This window comes from Mercenaria mercenaria, chromosome 17 (assembly GCF_021730395.1).
Source record: "Mercenaria mercenaria strain notata chromosome 17, MADL_Memer_1, whole genome shotgun sequence".
In the NCBI taxonomy this organism is placed as follows: Eukaryota; Metazoa; Mollusca; class Bivalvia; order Venerida; family Veneridae; genus Mercenaria; species Mercenaria mercenaria.
This window is the reverse complement of record NC_069377.1, coordinates 1,865,036-1,879,203: the sequence shown is the minus strand read 5'-3', so window position 1 is coordinate 1,879,203 and position 14,168 is coordinate 1,865,036. Positions and strand designations below refer to the sequence as shown.

The 14,168-nt window shown below is 35.1% G+C and overlaps 1 protein-coding gene across 4 annotated transcripts in view; it reads right to left on the bottom strand.

Moving 5' to 3' along the window:
• The window catches only part of LOC123535620 (recombining binding protein suppressor of hairless-like), a 43,245-nt gene extending 31,223 nt beyond the window's left edge, over nt 1–12,022 (bottom strand). The window contains exon 1 of one of the 4 annotated variants that reach the window (XM_045318342.2): nt 11,978–12,022. Coding sequence is in view for 2 of the 4 variants with exons in the window: in XM_045318338.2 (XP_045174273.1) it covers nt 609–641 (33 nt within the window). In the remaining 2 variants the exon portion in view is untranslated. Of the gene's footprint in view, nt 1–608; nt 754–1,133; nt 1,391–11,645; nt 11,802–11,977 lie in introns of those variants that run through there. The other 3 variants (XM_045318341.2, XM_045318339.2, XM_045318338.2) reach the window with 3 other exon arrangements.
• Nucleotides 12,023–14,168: the final 2,146 nt, after the last annotated feature.

Below are 14,168 nucleotides of genomic sequence, written 5' to 3'. Positions count from 1 at the left end.
TCTTGAGAATATAGGGATCTGAAACTTTATGATCCTTCACTCATTTCAGGCTTTCAAACTGCATTTTTTTGTTGTTGCTATTATTAAACTCCTAGGTCTCAAGACTGTGCCATCTACACAAAAAATAAAAGAACACTTTTGTATACATATATAATTATAAAAACTTAACCAATCAAAATTATAATTTATTCTTACACGACTTTTATTTTACTATTAAACAAAGAAGGCTGAAAGTTGTGGGTTATTTTACAACAACTCACTGTTCTGATGTAACAATTATTACGTCAAACAGCAGAGCGGCGCGTTGAAAAAGAAACCAACAAAAAACAGGCAAATATTTGATGGACATCGTCAAGGATATACTTAAAAATCCTTGGTACATTTTTGTAATGTGTTAGAATCGAAAGAATATATCTCATTTTAGTGATTTGCCCTTGAATAAAATCATTGTTTGTCTTTAGATGCGTATTGTTATATCACTCGGGCTGCGCCCTTGTGATATAATTCCTTCGCATCTGAACTGCAAACAATGATTTTATTAAACAACAAATCACTGGACGAGATATATTATTTCTTAAACAATTAAGATAATAATCAAAATATCTTACTGTCACAATAAAACATTTTCCTACAGTAGGCATGATTTTCTCCAAAATGATAATTGCACAGATTTCTTGTAATTAAAGTGATGAATCAATTAAGCAACTACACGGTCATATCCTGCATCCGAACATCCAATTAAATTTTATTTATAAACCAAAGGTTGGAATGCAAATCAAAATTCTGAAACTTTAAGTTTATTATCTCGTACTAAGACAGGATCTAAACATTTCATGAGAAAAGTGACGGGCATGCTGTAACTAAATAAGCAATTTTCTCACTCTTTTGACCTTTGAAACAAGGCCGCCTTTGAAACATTCTTCCGTGGGAAAATATTTCACGCTCGGTTAATCCCTGAATTACTGACGGTAACCTAGTTTCCCAGGACGGCGAAAGATAGCTACATGTACAAAGTATATCTCGGGAAAACTTCCGTGTAAATATTTGCCATTTCTACGAGATAACAGGAGTCTGGAAGATTACTTGAAATCAATGTGAAAATACTGTAGCGATGTTACAAAGACGTTCTTTACCTGCGTAACGAAAACTTGTTCATTCATTTTGCAAGTTCTACAAACTTGTCGGTTCTAAAAATAGGGTGTTATAAAAGTTGAACGATATCGAAACTACGTCTTAATCCTCCGGGATACACAGTTTAATCATATCCATTTAGAATACAATCTATCACTTTCCAAAATGTCACCAAACTTCGATTTCAACTCGCATTGTTTGTAAAGCTACGCCGTGGGAAAAATCCAGTTGCGGCTCCCATCGTGAGAACAATGGTCAAAGGCTATTCCGTTACACTCCCACGGTAATTACATGATCGTTTTTTAGCTACTGAATTGCATCTACTGACGAGCTGTGTATTGATTTCCCATTTGAAAACTAATTGAAAAGGGTTTTAAAACTATATTTGTTTATACTTTCTGTAAAAGCATTAAGCAGTTGTGCAAATCAGACTTCATTATTTAATTTGTTGTGGAGGAAAATGTAAGAGCTGTGCACACGTGCTCCCTCAATAATGTACACAGACGATTGGTGATTTCCATATTTGGCTGGCAGGTGTTCCCACGGTACCAGGATTCACTGAGGATAACTAGGTCAAAGTGCAGACGTCTAGCGAGGAGCTAAAAAATCTATGTCAACACCCTTAAAATAACCGAGTACTATTGTACAGTGAAATTTTACAAATAAATATATATTTTTCTACATCCTTCTATTCAGAAGAATGACTTTTTGTAAGAATTAATATCCACTGAGTCCTTGATTGAAATTAATTGGGGGTATATTACCTGGTTGCATGCCCAACAAAATAAAAACTTGAGAAAAATTAAAACAGAATAAATAGGTATACATGTATAATTTTATCAAAGACAAAGATGTGCATTTATAATAAAAATTCATAGTTTATAAATATCCCCCTTTTGTCTATACTGGATGCAGAAAAGAAATTTTATACAAAGCTCAAGATCATGAAACCAAATGCTTATCAAACAGAACTGTGAAGCAGGGTTTTTCAATGAAGTGAAAAGAATGCACATTGTCAACCTCTAGTCTGTGTTCAGACCCTGTGTTTTGTTCACAGGAGATAACTCCTCAGGTTATCAAATTTTTTTTAATTATGTCCCTTTTCTTCTCAAACAGCCAAGAAAGACTGGTCAAAATATATAAGAGAAATGATAAAAAAAAATTAAAAAAGATTACCTGGTAGGTAGCCAGGCTGATGATGAGAAGTTCTAAGGATCTAGCTCGATCTAATATGCTACTCAAATAATATTTAATATTTGAAATAGTTAACAAATGGATATAAAGGGCATAACCATATGAAAACATTTAGATAATGTTTCATCAACGACAGATCAAGTGAAGTGGATGGGGGCCTGAGCGCATAATCAACCCACATCCAACCAAAACTCCAGTGAATTTGCTAGTTTTATATCTAAAACAAGAGCACCGCTTTGCGGGTGCAGATGCTCATCTGATTTTTTTGTCTCTGTACAATAGAAATATTGTCCTACCCATGATTTTCTAAGTCCAAAACTGAAAAGGGGCCATAATTCTTGCAAAAAACAATGTAGAGTTATGGTACTTGCTGTGCAGTCAGCATTTAATGGCAAATAACTGCTCCAAGTTTTAAAGCAATAGCTTTGACCGTTAAGGAGACATTTTGACCAAAACGCAAAACTTAACTAAGAAATCTGATATTTTCTAAGTCCAAAAGGGGCCACAATTCTTGCAAAAAGTCCAAAAGGGGCCATAATTCTATGATGAGTGCAGGCCAGACATTATTCCACTTGCAAAAGTATTGCTTAGTATTTTAATCCCGCAAAAAACTTAATTACAGATCTATAAATGACATTAAAGTACAACTGCATCAAACATTATAGTTTTGTTTGCTTTTGAAAGTAGGTGTAGGTAAACTGATCTGGCTATTCATGGCCTATGGCCACCAAATTGTCTCAGAAGTTCAAGAATAACTGATTATATGAACATTCTTTTACCTTAAATTTACCCTGCTTAATTTCTAAAATGGACTGGTCCATCATTCTATTTGGGCAGGACCACTTATTATTCAAAGAGTTGTTCACAGCAAATTTACTAACTGAATAGCAAACAGTGCAGATCGTGATCAGCCTGCATGGATGTGCAGGCTGATCTTGGTCTGCACTGGTCACAAAGGCAAAATATCACTTGCTGCCAGCAGGCTAAAATGTTAACATAAGTGAATATGGTTCCAATGGCAAAAGATGTAATTAAATGAAATATCATTGTTGAACACTTTTTGTCTATAATATCATAAATAGCATGAACAGTAAACTTTAGTTTGATATTTCAGGGCAGTTTTCATTTACAATAATTTTATGATTTATGAACACTTGCTCAATGACTTTATTAAAAAAAATCTGATAGTTGCTTGTAATGTGCTGCTATCATATAAATTAACATTTAGGTCCATGTTCTGAAAAAAATCAAACAACACCAAATCATAAAAATAGTTACTTTACATCAAAACTGAACAGCATATAAAACATATGAGTGTATTAATCTGTAAAATGTGTGTAATTTTACTGATAATTTGCGACAAATTGAAAAGGGCATCTTATAAAGGGGCCACACTTTTGGACAGTTCAACACCTTTAAAAACTTGCTATCTTAAAAGCTTTCTATCCTTAGGTTTTTTTTCTTTACAAATGGTTTTCTTTTTAAAGGGGGACAACTTTTGGAGAGTAATTTAAGGATCAAGACACATGGGACAATAACTGTACAGCATGTATTTGCCAGGTCTATTATTGGTTAATGATGTTATGCTTTTACAAAATATTTCTATGGTTTTAATAATTATATATACACTACTAAACCTTAATTAATACAAAGTAATTTTGTACATGAACCTGGTGACAGAGTAAGACAATGTACATGAACCAGGTGACAGACATGAACTGGGTGACAGAGTAAGACAATGTACATGTCAGAACAATGTACATGAACCTGGTGACAGAGTAAGACTATGTACATGTCAGAACCTGGTGACAGAGTACGATGATGTTCATGAACTGGTGACAGAGTAAGACAATGTACTTGTCAGAACCTGGTGACAGAGTACGATGATGTTCATGAACCTGGTGACAGAGTAAGACAATGTACTTGTCAGAACCTGGTGACAGAGTACGACAATGCTTATGTCTACTTCACAAAATATTTCAACCAACAGTGTTCAGTATTTATAAATATGAGCCGTGCCATGAGAAAACCAACATAGTGGGTTTGCGACCAGCATGGATCCAGACCAGCCTGCGCATCCGCGCAGTCTGGTCAGGATCCATGCTGTTCGCTGACAGTTTCTCCAATTCCAATAGGCTTTAAAAGCGAACAGCATGGATCCTGACCAGACTGCGCGGATGCGCAGGCTGGTCTGGATCCATGCTGGTCGCAAACCCACTATGTTAGTTTTCTCATGGCGCGTCTCATATTATGGTTTCAGTCAAAAACATTCATCAGCAAACTTTAGTTGACACACCAACACAATTATAGGTCATATGGTGACTTTCCAGGCTTTGGTGGTGGAGGAAGACCCTAGAAATTCTTCCAGGCATTATTTCAGGCATGTCTGGGCACCTATGTAGAGCTACCCATATTCTAAAAAGCCAGCTGGATGCCTTCCTCACATGTAAGAATGCTACACCCCAAGCCAGGTTTCGAACCTGCAGTGATGAGAGGCAGGTGATCTGAGGTCAGAAACCTTAACCACTAGACTTACTCCCAAAAGTGAATTTTTCAAAAGTTGGGCACATTTGGCCATGCCATAGATAAGCTTGTTGATGTATAGAATTAACTGCCAACTAGTGATATTGTTAAGTTTAACAAAAGGGCCAACACTTGCCTAACCTTTATCTTTTCTTTTTTAAGCCCACCTTTGAAGCTTCGGGGTTATACTGCTTTGCACATGTAAGTGGCATTGGTCATCAGTCCGCCTATTGGTAGAGCAGTAAGTAAGTAGTAAGTCAGTAAGTAACAACTTTATTTAACAAGGCTACACATTGGGTGTCCCCATCTAGTATCTACCATGTGAGCAAAGAGTTTCTTGAGAACCGATTGACCCACAGCCTTCCAGCTTGGTAACATGATTCGCCTTATGAAATTAATGAACCCTTTTGATTTTGGAGTCAGTAGGTCAAAGGTCAAGGTCACAAAGGCCTGAACCTCGAAAACAGTTTCTGCCTAATAACTTGAGAACCCCTTGACCCAGGACCTTCAAACTTCAAACATGATTGGGCTTATGAAGTACACGGCCCAAATTGTTTTTGGGGTTAGTAAATTTAAGGTTAAGGTCATACAGGCCTGAACCTTAAAAATAGGTAAAAAGTCAAGGCCACATGGGCCTGAACTTTGAACAAGAGCTGTCAGAGGACAGCAACGCTCGACTATTCAACAGCCTTGTCGCTTGAATGAATACGTAAGTTGAAAAAGGGGCATAATTTAGTAAAAAAGTAAAATAGGGTTATGGAACCCACATAGTGCTTATCAGCTCATGACAGTGGATAAGTGTATGAAGTTTCAATTCATTCCCATTAGTGGGTACTGTCGAGATACCAGCTTACATATAAGAATTTAACCCAAAACTCCTAAGCTGAAAAAGGGGCATAATTTTGTAAAATGCGAAGTTGAGTTATTGACCCTTTGCACTGCATGTCATATCATGACAGTGGACAAGTGTGTGAAGTTTCAATCCTTTCCCATTCGTGGATACTGAGATACCAGCTTACATACAAAAACTTAACCAAAAATTTCTATGTTGAAAAAGGGGCATAATTTTGTAAAAAAGCAAAATAAAGTTATGGGACCTGCTTTGTGCATGTCAGATCATGACAGTGAACAAGTGTGTGAAGTTTCAATCCATTCCCATTAGTGAGCACTGAGATACCAGCTTACATACAAAACCTTAACCAAAAAATTCTAAGTCGAAAAAGGGGCATAATTTTGTAAAAAAGCAAAATAGAGTTATGCAACCTGTGCATTGTAAGTCAGTTTATCACAGTAAATAAGTGTGTGAAGTTTCAATCCATTCCCACAAGTGGTTACTGAGATACCAGCTTACATACAAAACCTTAACCAAAAATTTCTAAGTCAAACAAGAGCACCGCCTTGCGGGTGCTGACGCTCATCTGATTTTTTTTGTATAATAGAAATATTGTCCTACCCATGATTTTCTAAGTCTAAAAAGGTCCATCATTCTTGCAAAAAGCAGGATGGAGTTATGTTTCTTGATTTATAGTGTCAGCTTATGATGGTGAAAAGCTGTTGCAAGTTTTAAAGCAATAGCTTTGATAGTTTATGAGAAAAGTTGACTTAAACATAATACTCAACCAAGAAAATGATTTTCTAAGTCCAAAAAGGGCAATAATTATTGCAAAAAGCAGGATGGAGTTATGTTGCTTGCTGTACAGGGTCAGCTTATGTTGGTGAACAAGTGTTGCAAGTTTCAAAGCAATAGCTTTGATAGTTTAAGAGAAAAAATTGACCTAAACATAAAACTTAACCAAGAAATCTGATATTTTCTAAGTCCAAAAGGGGCCATAAATCTTGCAAAAAGCAGGATGGAGTTATGTTTCTTGCTGTACAGGGTCAGCTTATGATGGTGAAAAACTGTTGCAAGTTTTAAAGCAATAGCTTTGATAGTTTAGGAGAAAAGCTGACCTAAACATAAAACTTAACCAAGAAAACTGATTTTCTAAGTCCAAAAGGGGCAATAATTCTTGCAAAAAGCAGGATGGAGTTATGTTTCTTGATGTACAGGGTCTGCTTATGATGGTGAACAAGTATTCCAAGTTTCAAAGCAATAGCTTTGATAGTTTAGGAGAAAAGTTGACCTAAACATAAAAATTAACCAAGAAATCTGATATTTTCTAAGTCCAAAAGGGGCCATAAATCTTGCAAAAAGCAGGATGGAGTTATGTTTCTTGCTATTCAGGGTCAGCTTATGATGGTGAACAAGTATTCCAAGTTTCAAAGCAATAGCTTTGATAGTTTAGGAGAAAAGTTGACCTAAACATAAAACTTAACCAGGCAACGCAGACGCCGACGCCGACAACCGCTCAAGTGATGACAATAACTCATCATTTTTTTTCAAAAAATCAGATGAGTTAAAAAGGGGCATAATTTTGTAAAAAAGCAAAACAGAGTTATGCAACCTGTGCAATGTAAGTCAGTTTATCACAGTGAATAAGTGTGTGAAGTTTCAATCCATTCCCATAAGTGGTTGCTGAGATACCAGCTTACATCATGTAACAAAAACTTAACCAAATCAGGACGCGGACGCGGACGCCGACCCATGGGTGAGTCAAATAGCTCTACCATTCTATGAATAGTCGAGCTAAAAATGTTTCCGCATAATTGCTTGAGAATCACTTGACCCAGTATCTTCAAACTTGATAGCATGATTGGGCTAGTGAAGTAGATGACCCCTGTACAAACAGTGCTTGTTTAAGAAGTGCCATGACACAGTCTGTATCGTTAAATGCAACATTTTTTTGTGAAAAACATTATTTATTCTGAAATATGACAAAGAACCCTGAAAAGAAGAAGGAAGTCATGCGAAACCATTTGCACAAACCTTAGAGGATGCTTTTGAAAAAAGTTTGTTTTGTTTGTTTTGGGCTTAACGCTGTTTTTCAACAGTATTTCAGTCATGTAATGGCGGGCAGTTAACCTAACCAGTGTTCCTGGATTCTGTACCAGTACATACTTGTTCTCCACAAATAACTGCCAACTTCCCCACATGAATTATCAGAGGTGGAGGACGAATGATTTCAGACACAATGTCTTTTATCAAAAAAAGTTTGTTGAATATCCATGAAGCTGCTCAAGACAAGAAGTTGTAAAACGGCTATTATAGGCCCTAAGTGACTAAGTGCAGTCAAGCAGAACCACTTGAAAAAAAATTGAGGATGCTACAAGTTTGGTAATGATAAATCAATTGGTTCATGAGAAGTCATTTAAAAGGGTCAAGCAGAACTTTTGATCAAACTCGAGAAAGGCTGAAGCAAGGAAACTAAAGACCAAGTTGGGTGAAGATCCATCTACTGGTTCATGAGAAGTTGTTTAAAGGTGGATAATTTTGATTTAGGTAAAGTAATGGATTTGTTTGTAACTTCAGCAACTGAGCACTCACATATTTTTATGTTCACTGAGTGCTAAAAAAACACCAGTCCTGATTTTTACTTGCAATATTTCTGCAATGTGGTTGCCCAACCAAGGCAGAATTATTTTTGTGTAAGTATAAATCTAATAAACATACTTATCTGTGGAATGATATAAATACAAGAACTACTGTATTATGTTTATCAAGGATTTGCATTTTGTACAATTATTATTACCTCCCTTTGCCTTCATTGGTTGATTGGAAATAAATGAATTAAGGAAGCTACATAAAACTTGCGTTTCAGTTTAGACTGTTGAAACATTCAAATATCTATCAAATGCAAGTGTAAAACTAGATAATGTATTTTTAATCAAAAGAAATATAGTCTCCATTTTTTAAACACTTTATTAAAGGGGGCAATTACAAAGTTTTATCAAAAGTAATAAAACATACTTTTCTAACAGGGATGCAGTCTTTTTGTTCCTTAAACAAACCTATTAAACAGAATATTTTTAAACTGCAAAATATCATAAAATGTTGCTGAAACGTGTTTGATCACCTGCAAAGCCTTTTTTTCTCTATTTTTCACTTTGGCTGCCCCTAAATGGGGCCAAGCAGAACTTGCTGAACAAACTCTCACACAGGTCTATACAAGTATGCTACAAAGCAAGTTTGGTGAAGATCCATCGGTTGCTTCATCATAGAAGACATTGCATCAAGCTGTCAACAATTTTAGAGCCATTTGAACATACTTGATACTGGGGACCATCCAAGGATGCTACAGACCAAGTTTAGAGAAAATTCATCAATAGGTTCATGAGAATTTTTTTTTTCAAGGTTGTTCTATTTTATTTTCAGATCTGGCAGTCACTAAAAGGGGTGGATAAAATTTGAGAGAGGTCTGTTCAAGGATATTTTAAACCAAGTTATGTCACTTTTTCAACTTAGCAATTTTTGGTTAAGTTTTTGTATGTAAGTAATGGTATCTCAGTAGCCATATGTGGGAATGGATTCATACACTTGTTTTCCCGTGATCATCTGTTGTGCAATGGGAAGGTTCCATAACTCTGTTTTGCTTTTTTACAAAGTTATGCCCCCTTTTATAGACTTCACAATGTTTTCCTATGTACGCTAGTACCAATTTTGGGAAAGGATTTAAACCATTGTACATTATAATAAGACATACACTGCACACTGGTATCACAACTCTGATTGCTCTTTCACAAAGTTATGCCCCTTTTTCGACTTAGTATTTATTTTGGTGTAATCTTTCATCTCATTTGGCATCATAAGAGAAGAAAGTTCCATAATTCAAAACTGTTGCCACGTTTATACTTGTTTATGTCTATTTTTTCATTATTTTAACTTGTTTCATGCTTTTGAGTAGTTGATCGCTGCTGTCCTCTAATAGCTTGTGTGCATTTATACTGGTTTTTTAGTCAATTTGTTTGAAGGGTAGGTTCTGCTTCTTCTGATTAAGCTGCTACATCCGCTGGTATAAGATTTACAAGAAAAAGACCTTAGAAATTATAATTTCAGTCGAGTCACAATGCATGTAACAAAGGATAAATGTTTCTGTTAGGGCTGTAGCTATGAAAACAGGTACCTGTCCTCCACTGACAATTTACTAACCTTATTATATAAGTGTGACACTGTACTTCAAAACAGAGCTCAGAGTGAACATTAACCCTTAGCCTGCTAAATTTCTAAAATGGGCTGGCCCATCATTCAATTTGGGCAATACCATTTATTATTCGAAGGGGTGTTCACTGAAAATTTATTGACTGAATAGCGAACAGTGCAGACCATGATTAGCCTGCACGGATGTGCAGGCTAATCTTGGTCTGCATTGGTCGCAAAGGCAAAATAACTCACCGCCAGCTAGCTAAAGGTTAATTTACAACCTTTAGCAATCTGGCTGCAAGTGGCTCTTACCTTCAATGGCAAGAAAACCAACCACAGCTTGGCATTCATTACATTAGAAGGAACCTGTCAACACAGGAAGCCAAGGCCAAAATTAATGCCCAAGTGTGTCTCTACAGTATGGGATTCATATAGACCAGCTTACATACAGTAACTAGTGGTAGTCCAAAGAAGGGCCTCTTCCTTTGTAACGTGACACTATCCTTTAACCAGTAGTACTTTCAACATGATGACAGACACAGTCGTCACACTCCAAGACATAGATAGAAGCTGGCTTAGCTGACCTTATTTACAGAATCCTATACAGCAATACTGATTTTCCTGTGACACCATATCTTTATATTAGGCGTAAAAAAAAAAATTGTTTGTTTCCGGTATCCCGACCTACCTTAAATTTTTGGCCCGACCCTAAATGTTTTTATGGCCTTGGCGAATATTTTTTTCAACTTTTTAACAAAAAGATGCAAAACTGCACTTTTTATGCTTTAAACATAGCCAGTGATGTTAGAAATCAACTTACTGATGCTCTAAAGGCATAACCCCCTTATTTGTAATCATTTTTTGACAAAAAAATAATTTCTGAAAAGTCCCCCTTAATAAAAAAAATTTCCAAAAAAAAAAAAAAATTCCGACCTACCTACCCTAATTTTTTTCAGCATGTTACCGGAAACAAAGAATTTTTTTTTTTAGGCTTACCACTGGAGTGACCAGCTGTCATGTCGTCAGATACCTAGTGTGGAATGGAAACAGTACGTACCAGAACATCTTGTTATGGTGACATTCAAGAGGTCTGAGTAGTCCAAATAATCTGACGTCAGAACTGATTCGGAGATATTTTCATGATAGGGCAGAATCCCTCTGGAGAAGAGATACTGACCTGTGCAAAAATTTCACAATATCACGACTTGCGTACAATTAGTTGGACTACGGCTTTGGGGTGGCACATAGTCTAAATAATGAGACCTCAGGAAGACCAATTTTACATTCTGATATATTTAACGTTGTCTTGTCCTAAAGAGAAGGGGGATATCGACCAGTCATAAAAATATAACAATATTCAACTCTTGAGTACAAATTATTTGGACTAGGGTGGCACAATACCACAAAACGTACAAAGTTTTTGTTATTCTATCTATTCATCTTTTTTGCAACTCTCTGTTTCCTTGTACATATATTAATGTATGTATGTATGTATGCATGTATGCCAGTGCCTAGGAGTGTGCCCTAGCTGGAAGACTAGTGACCTAGATCAAATAAAGCCATATCAGCGCTGCTATCAGTAATCAAAATTATACATTGCTTTCTATATCTTGCCAATTTTCTTACTAGATCAAAATGAAGTAACAGATAAAGAATGCACAGTATTCCACTGACCCTGTCATAAGACTATCAAACATAGAGGTTTAGCACTAATAATAACTTACAAAGTTTTTACTAGCTCCTATACTGGATCTAGACTCCAGCATAATTGATCACTTACCAATAAGACGCCTGACTCTACTATTTGTGAAGTATCAACAATCAATTGAAAGAAGCTTTTACATGCTGAAAACACGGACTGACATCTATGACATTTGGTTTTAATATTTTATTTTCAAAGGTTGCCCAAGATGGCCGTGAAAACTGGTTCATTGAGCATGTCCTGGGTAAGGGCACCCAAAGACTAAAACGAATATTTTAATTTATTTAAGAAAACACCTTTGATAAGAACTCATAGAATAGTGAGGTTTTGTTATAATAAATTAAACACATTTGCTGTCATTAGATGTCACATCATGACAGGCTGTTTATTCATATTTCTAAGGTGTTCACCTTCGCAACTGTCAGCTGTCATTTGTGGGAATTTCCCTACTGGAGCCTCGCTATGACTAGATACCGGAAAGGGCCCTTTCCGCAAAAAGGACTTAACATGATCGGAAAGGGCCTGCCATATGTTTATTACTGGAATTTAGTTAATTATTTCTTCATATTTCATTATGACATAATAAAAGAAAATAAATTACAAAAAGAAAGTTATCAATTTGTTATTTTTAAATGAATTATAGACAAAATACGAGTCATGACATAAACCGCGCTGATCGGAAAGGGCTTAACATGTTGCGAAAAGGGCCTGTCACATGTTTATTCTTGGAAATTATTTAATTATTTCTTCATATTTCATTATTACATAATAAAAGAAAATAAATTACGAAAAAAAGTTATCAATTTTTTTTTTAAGAATTATAGACAAAATACGAGTCATGACATAAACCGCGCTGATTTGAAATGGCTTAACATGATCGGAAAGGGCCTGTCACATGTTTATTATTGGAAATTATTTAATTATTACTTCATATTTCATTTAACAAATGAAAAAGAAAATAATTTAAAATAAAACAATTAGTAATACTCGAATTTTAAATGAATTATAGATAAAATACGGGTCATGACATAAACCGCGCTGATCGGAAAGGGCTTAACATGATCGGAAAGGGCCTGCTGTTTGTTTATTATTGGAACTTATTTATTTATTTATTCATATTTCATTTATGAAATAGAAAAGAAAATAAATTATGAATTATGAAATAGCTATTTATGATTTTAAATGAATTATAGACAAAATATGGGTTATGACATAAACTACGCTGATCGAGAAGGCCTAACATGATCGGAAAGGGTCTGTCACATGTTTATTATTTGAAATTATTTAATTGTTTCTTCATATTTCGTATTTCGTTTAACAAAAGAAAATTAATTAAGAAAAAAGATCATTATCGATTTTTAAATGAACTATACACAAAACACATGTCAGTGCATAAACCGCGCTGATCGGAAAGGACCGGCCTTTGAATATATGCGGCGTAACAAACACGTGCCTCTGATTAGTCCTGATAGAGTTTGATTGGATTATCACACCTATTGATTATATCAATTAATCAGTATATTTGTAAGCACACACAAGTGCCATGTGACAAATAATGTCTTTATATTATAACAATATTTTTATACACTTTGCCTTTTGGACAGATAATAGCCTTTATTGACTTTAATTGCTTCTTCAAACAATGCCGCTAAATGTTTTGGGTAAAAAGTCACCTGATTCTTAGCATGCATGGGTGTACCGTTTGCACGGAACAGTGTAAGACGAACTGTATATTCTGTGAGGTAAGTGCAGTTAATATGATAAGCTTTTATCTAATGTTAATACTTGTCGTTATTCCTGCAAATTGAAGAATTGAAGAAAAAAAAAAAACAAGTACATTCGGTAGTATTTTTATTTTTGCACAAGAAATGCTTATAAAGCCGTAAATATATCAGCCGGCGAACAGTAGTTGACAATGTTGTTTCCTCCGATGTTTAAGAAGACATACCTGAAATATAAAACATATGTATTTAAAAATCATTATCGTATACGTTTATAAAAATAATACGTATTCGTAGATATAAAAAAAAATAATTGGTATATCCAATCTGTAATGTTATTTCTAAACGTCGTATTGATGCTTTTATTTTATATTGTATTACTATTTTGTTAATAATGTATGTATTCACTACACGTCATTTCACATACCAACATTTGAATAGGTACTGAAGCTAATTATTATAATGTGTTTTTGGCAACTCGCGGTAGTAACACATAAGGCGTAACAGTGTTGCATATTATGCACGTGCATGGCATGTGCACCAACATGCACATGTTTGTTTACACTTAACATATGATTATGATAGTACTTGGTTTACAAATTGTAACTATTTCCATTACTTAGATTAGCAAAAGTTTATAATGTCTTGTTCTTTCACCGAAAGAAAATATTATAAATATTTAGCAAAAATAGAAATTTACTTCTTACCTTGGTTTGTCCTTTAATAATCTATCATACATTGGCCTGAATGTTTTACGTGTTGACATTCCAGATACACCATAGAAGGCACATTTGAAATGCATATTGCCACTGGTATGCTTTTCTAGGCGTGTAACGTAACTGTCACCAAATATAGCATTATTATTCGAATGTTGCGTTTC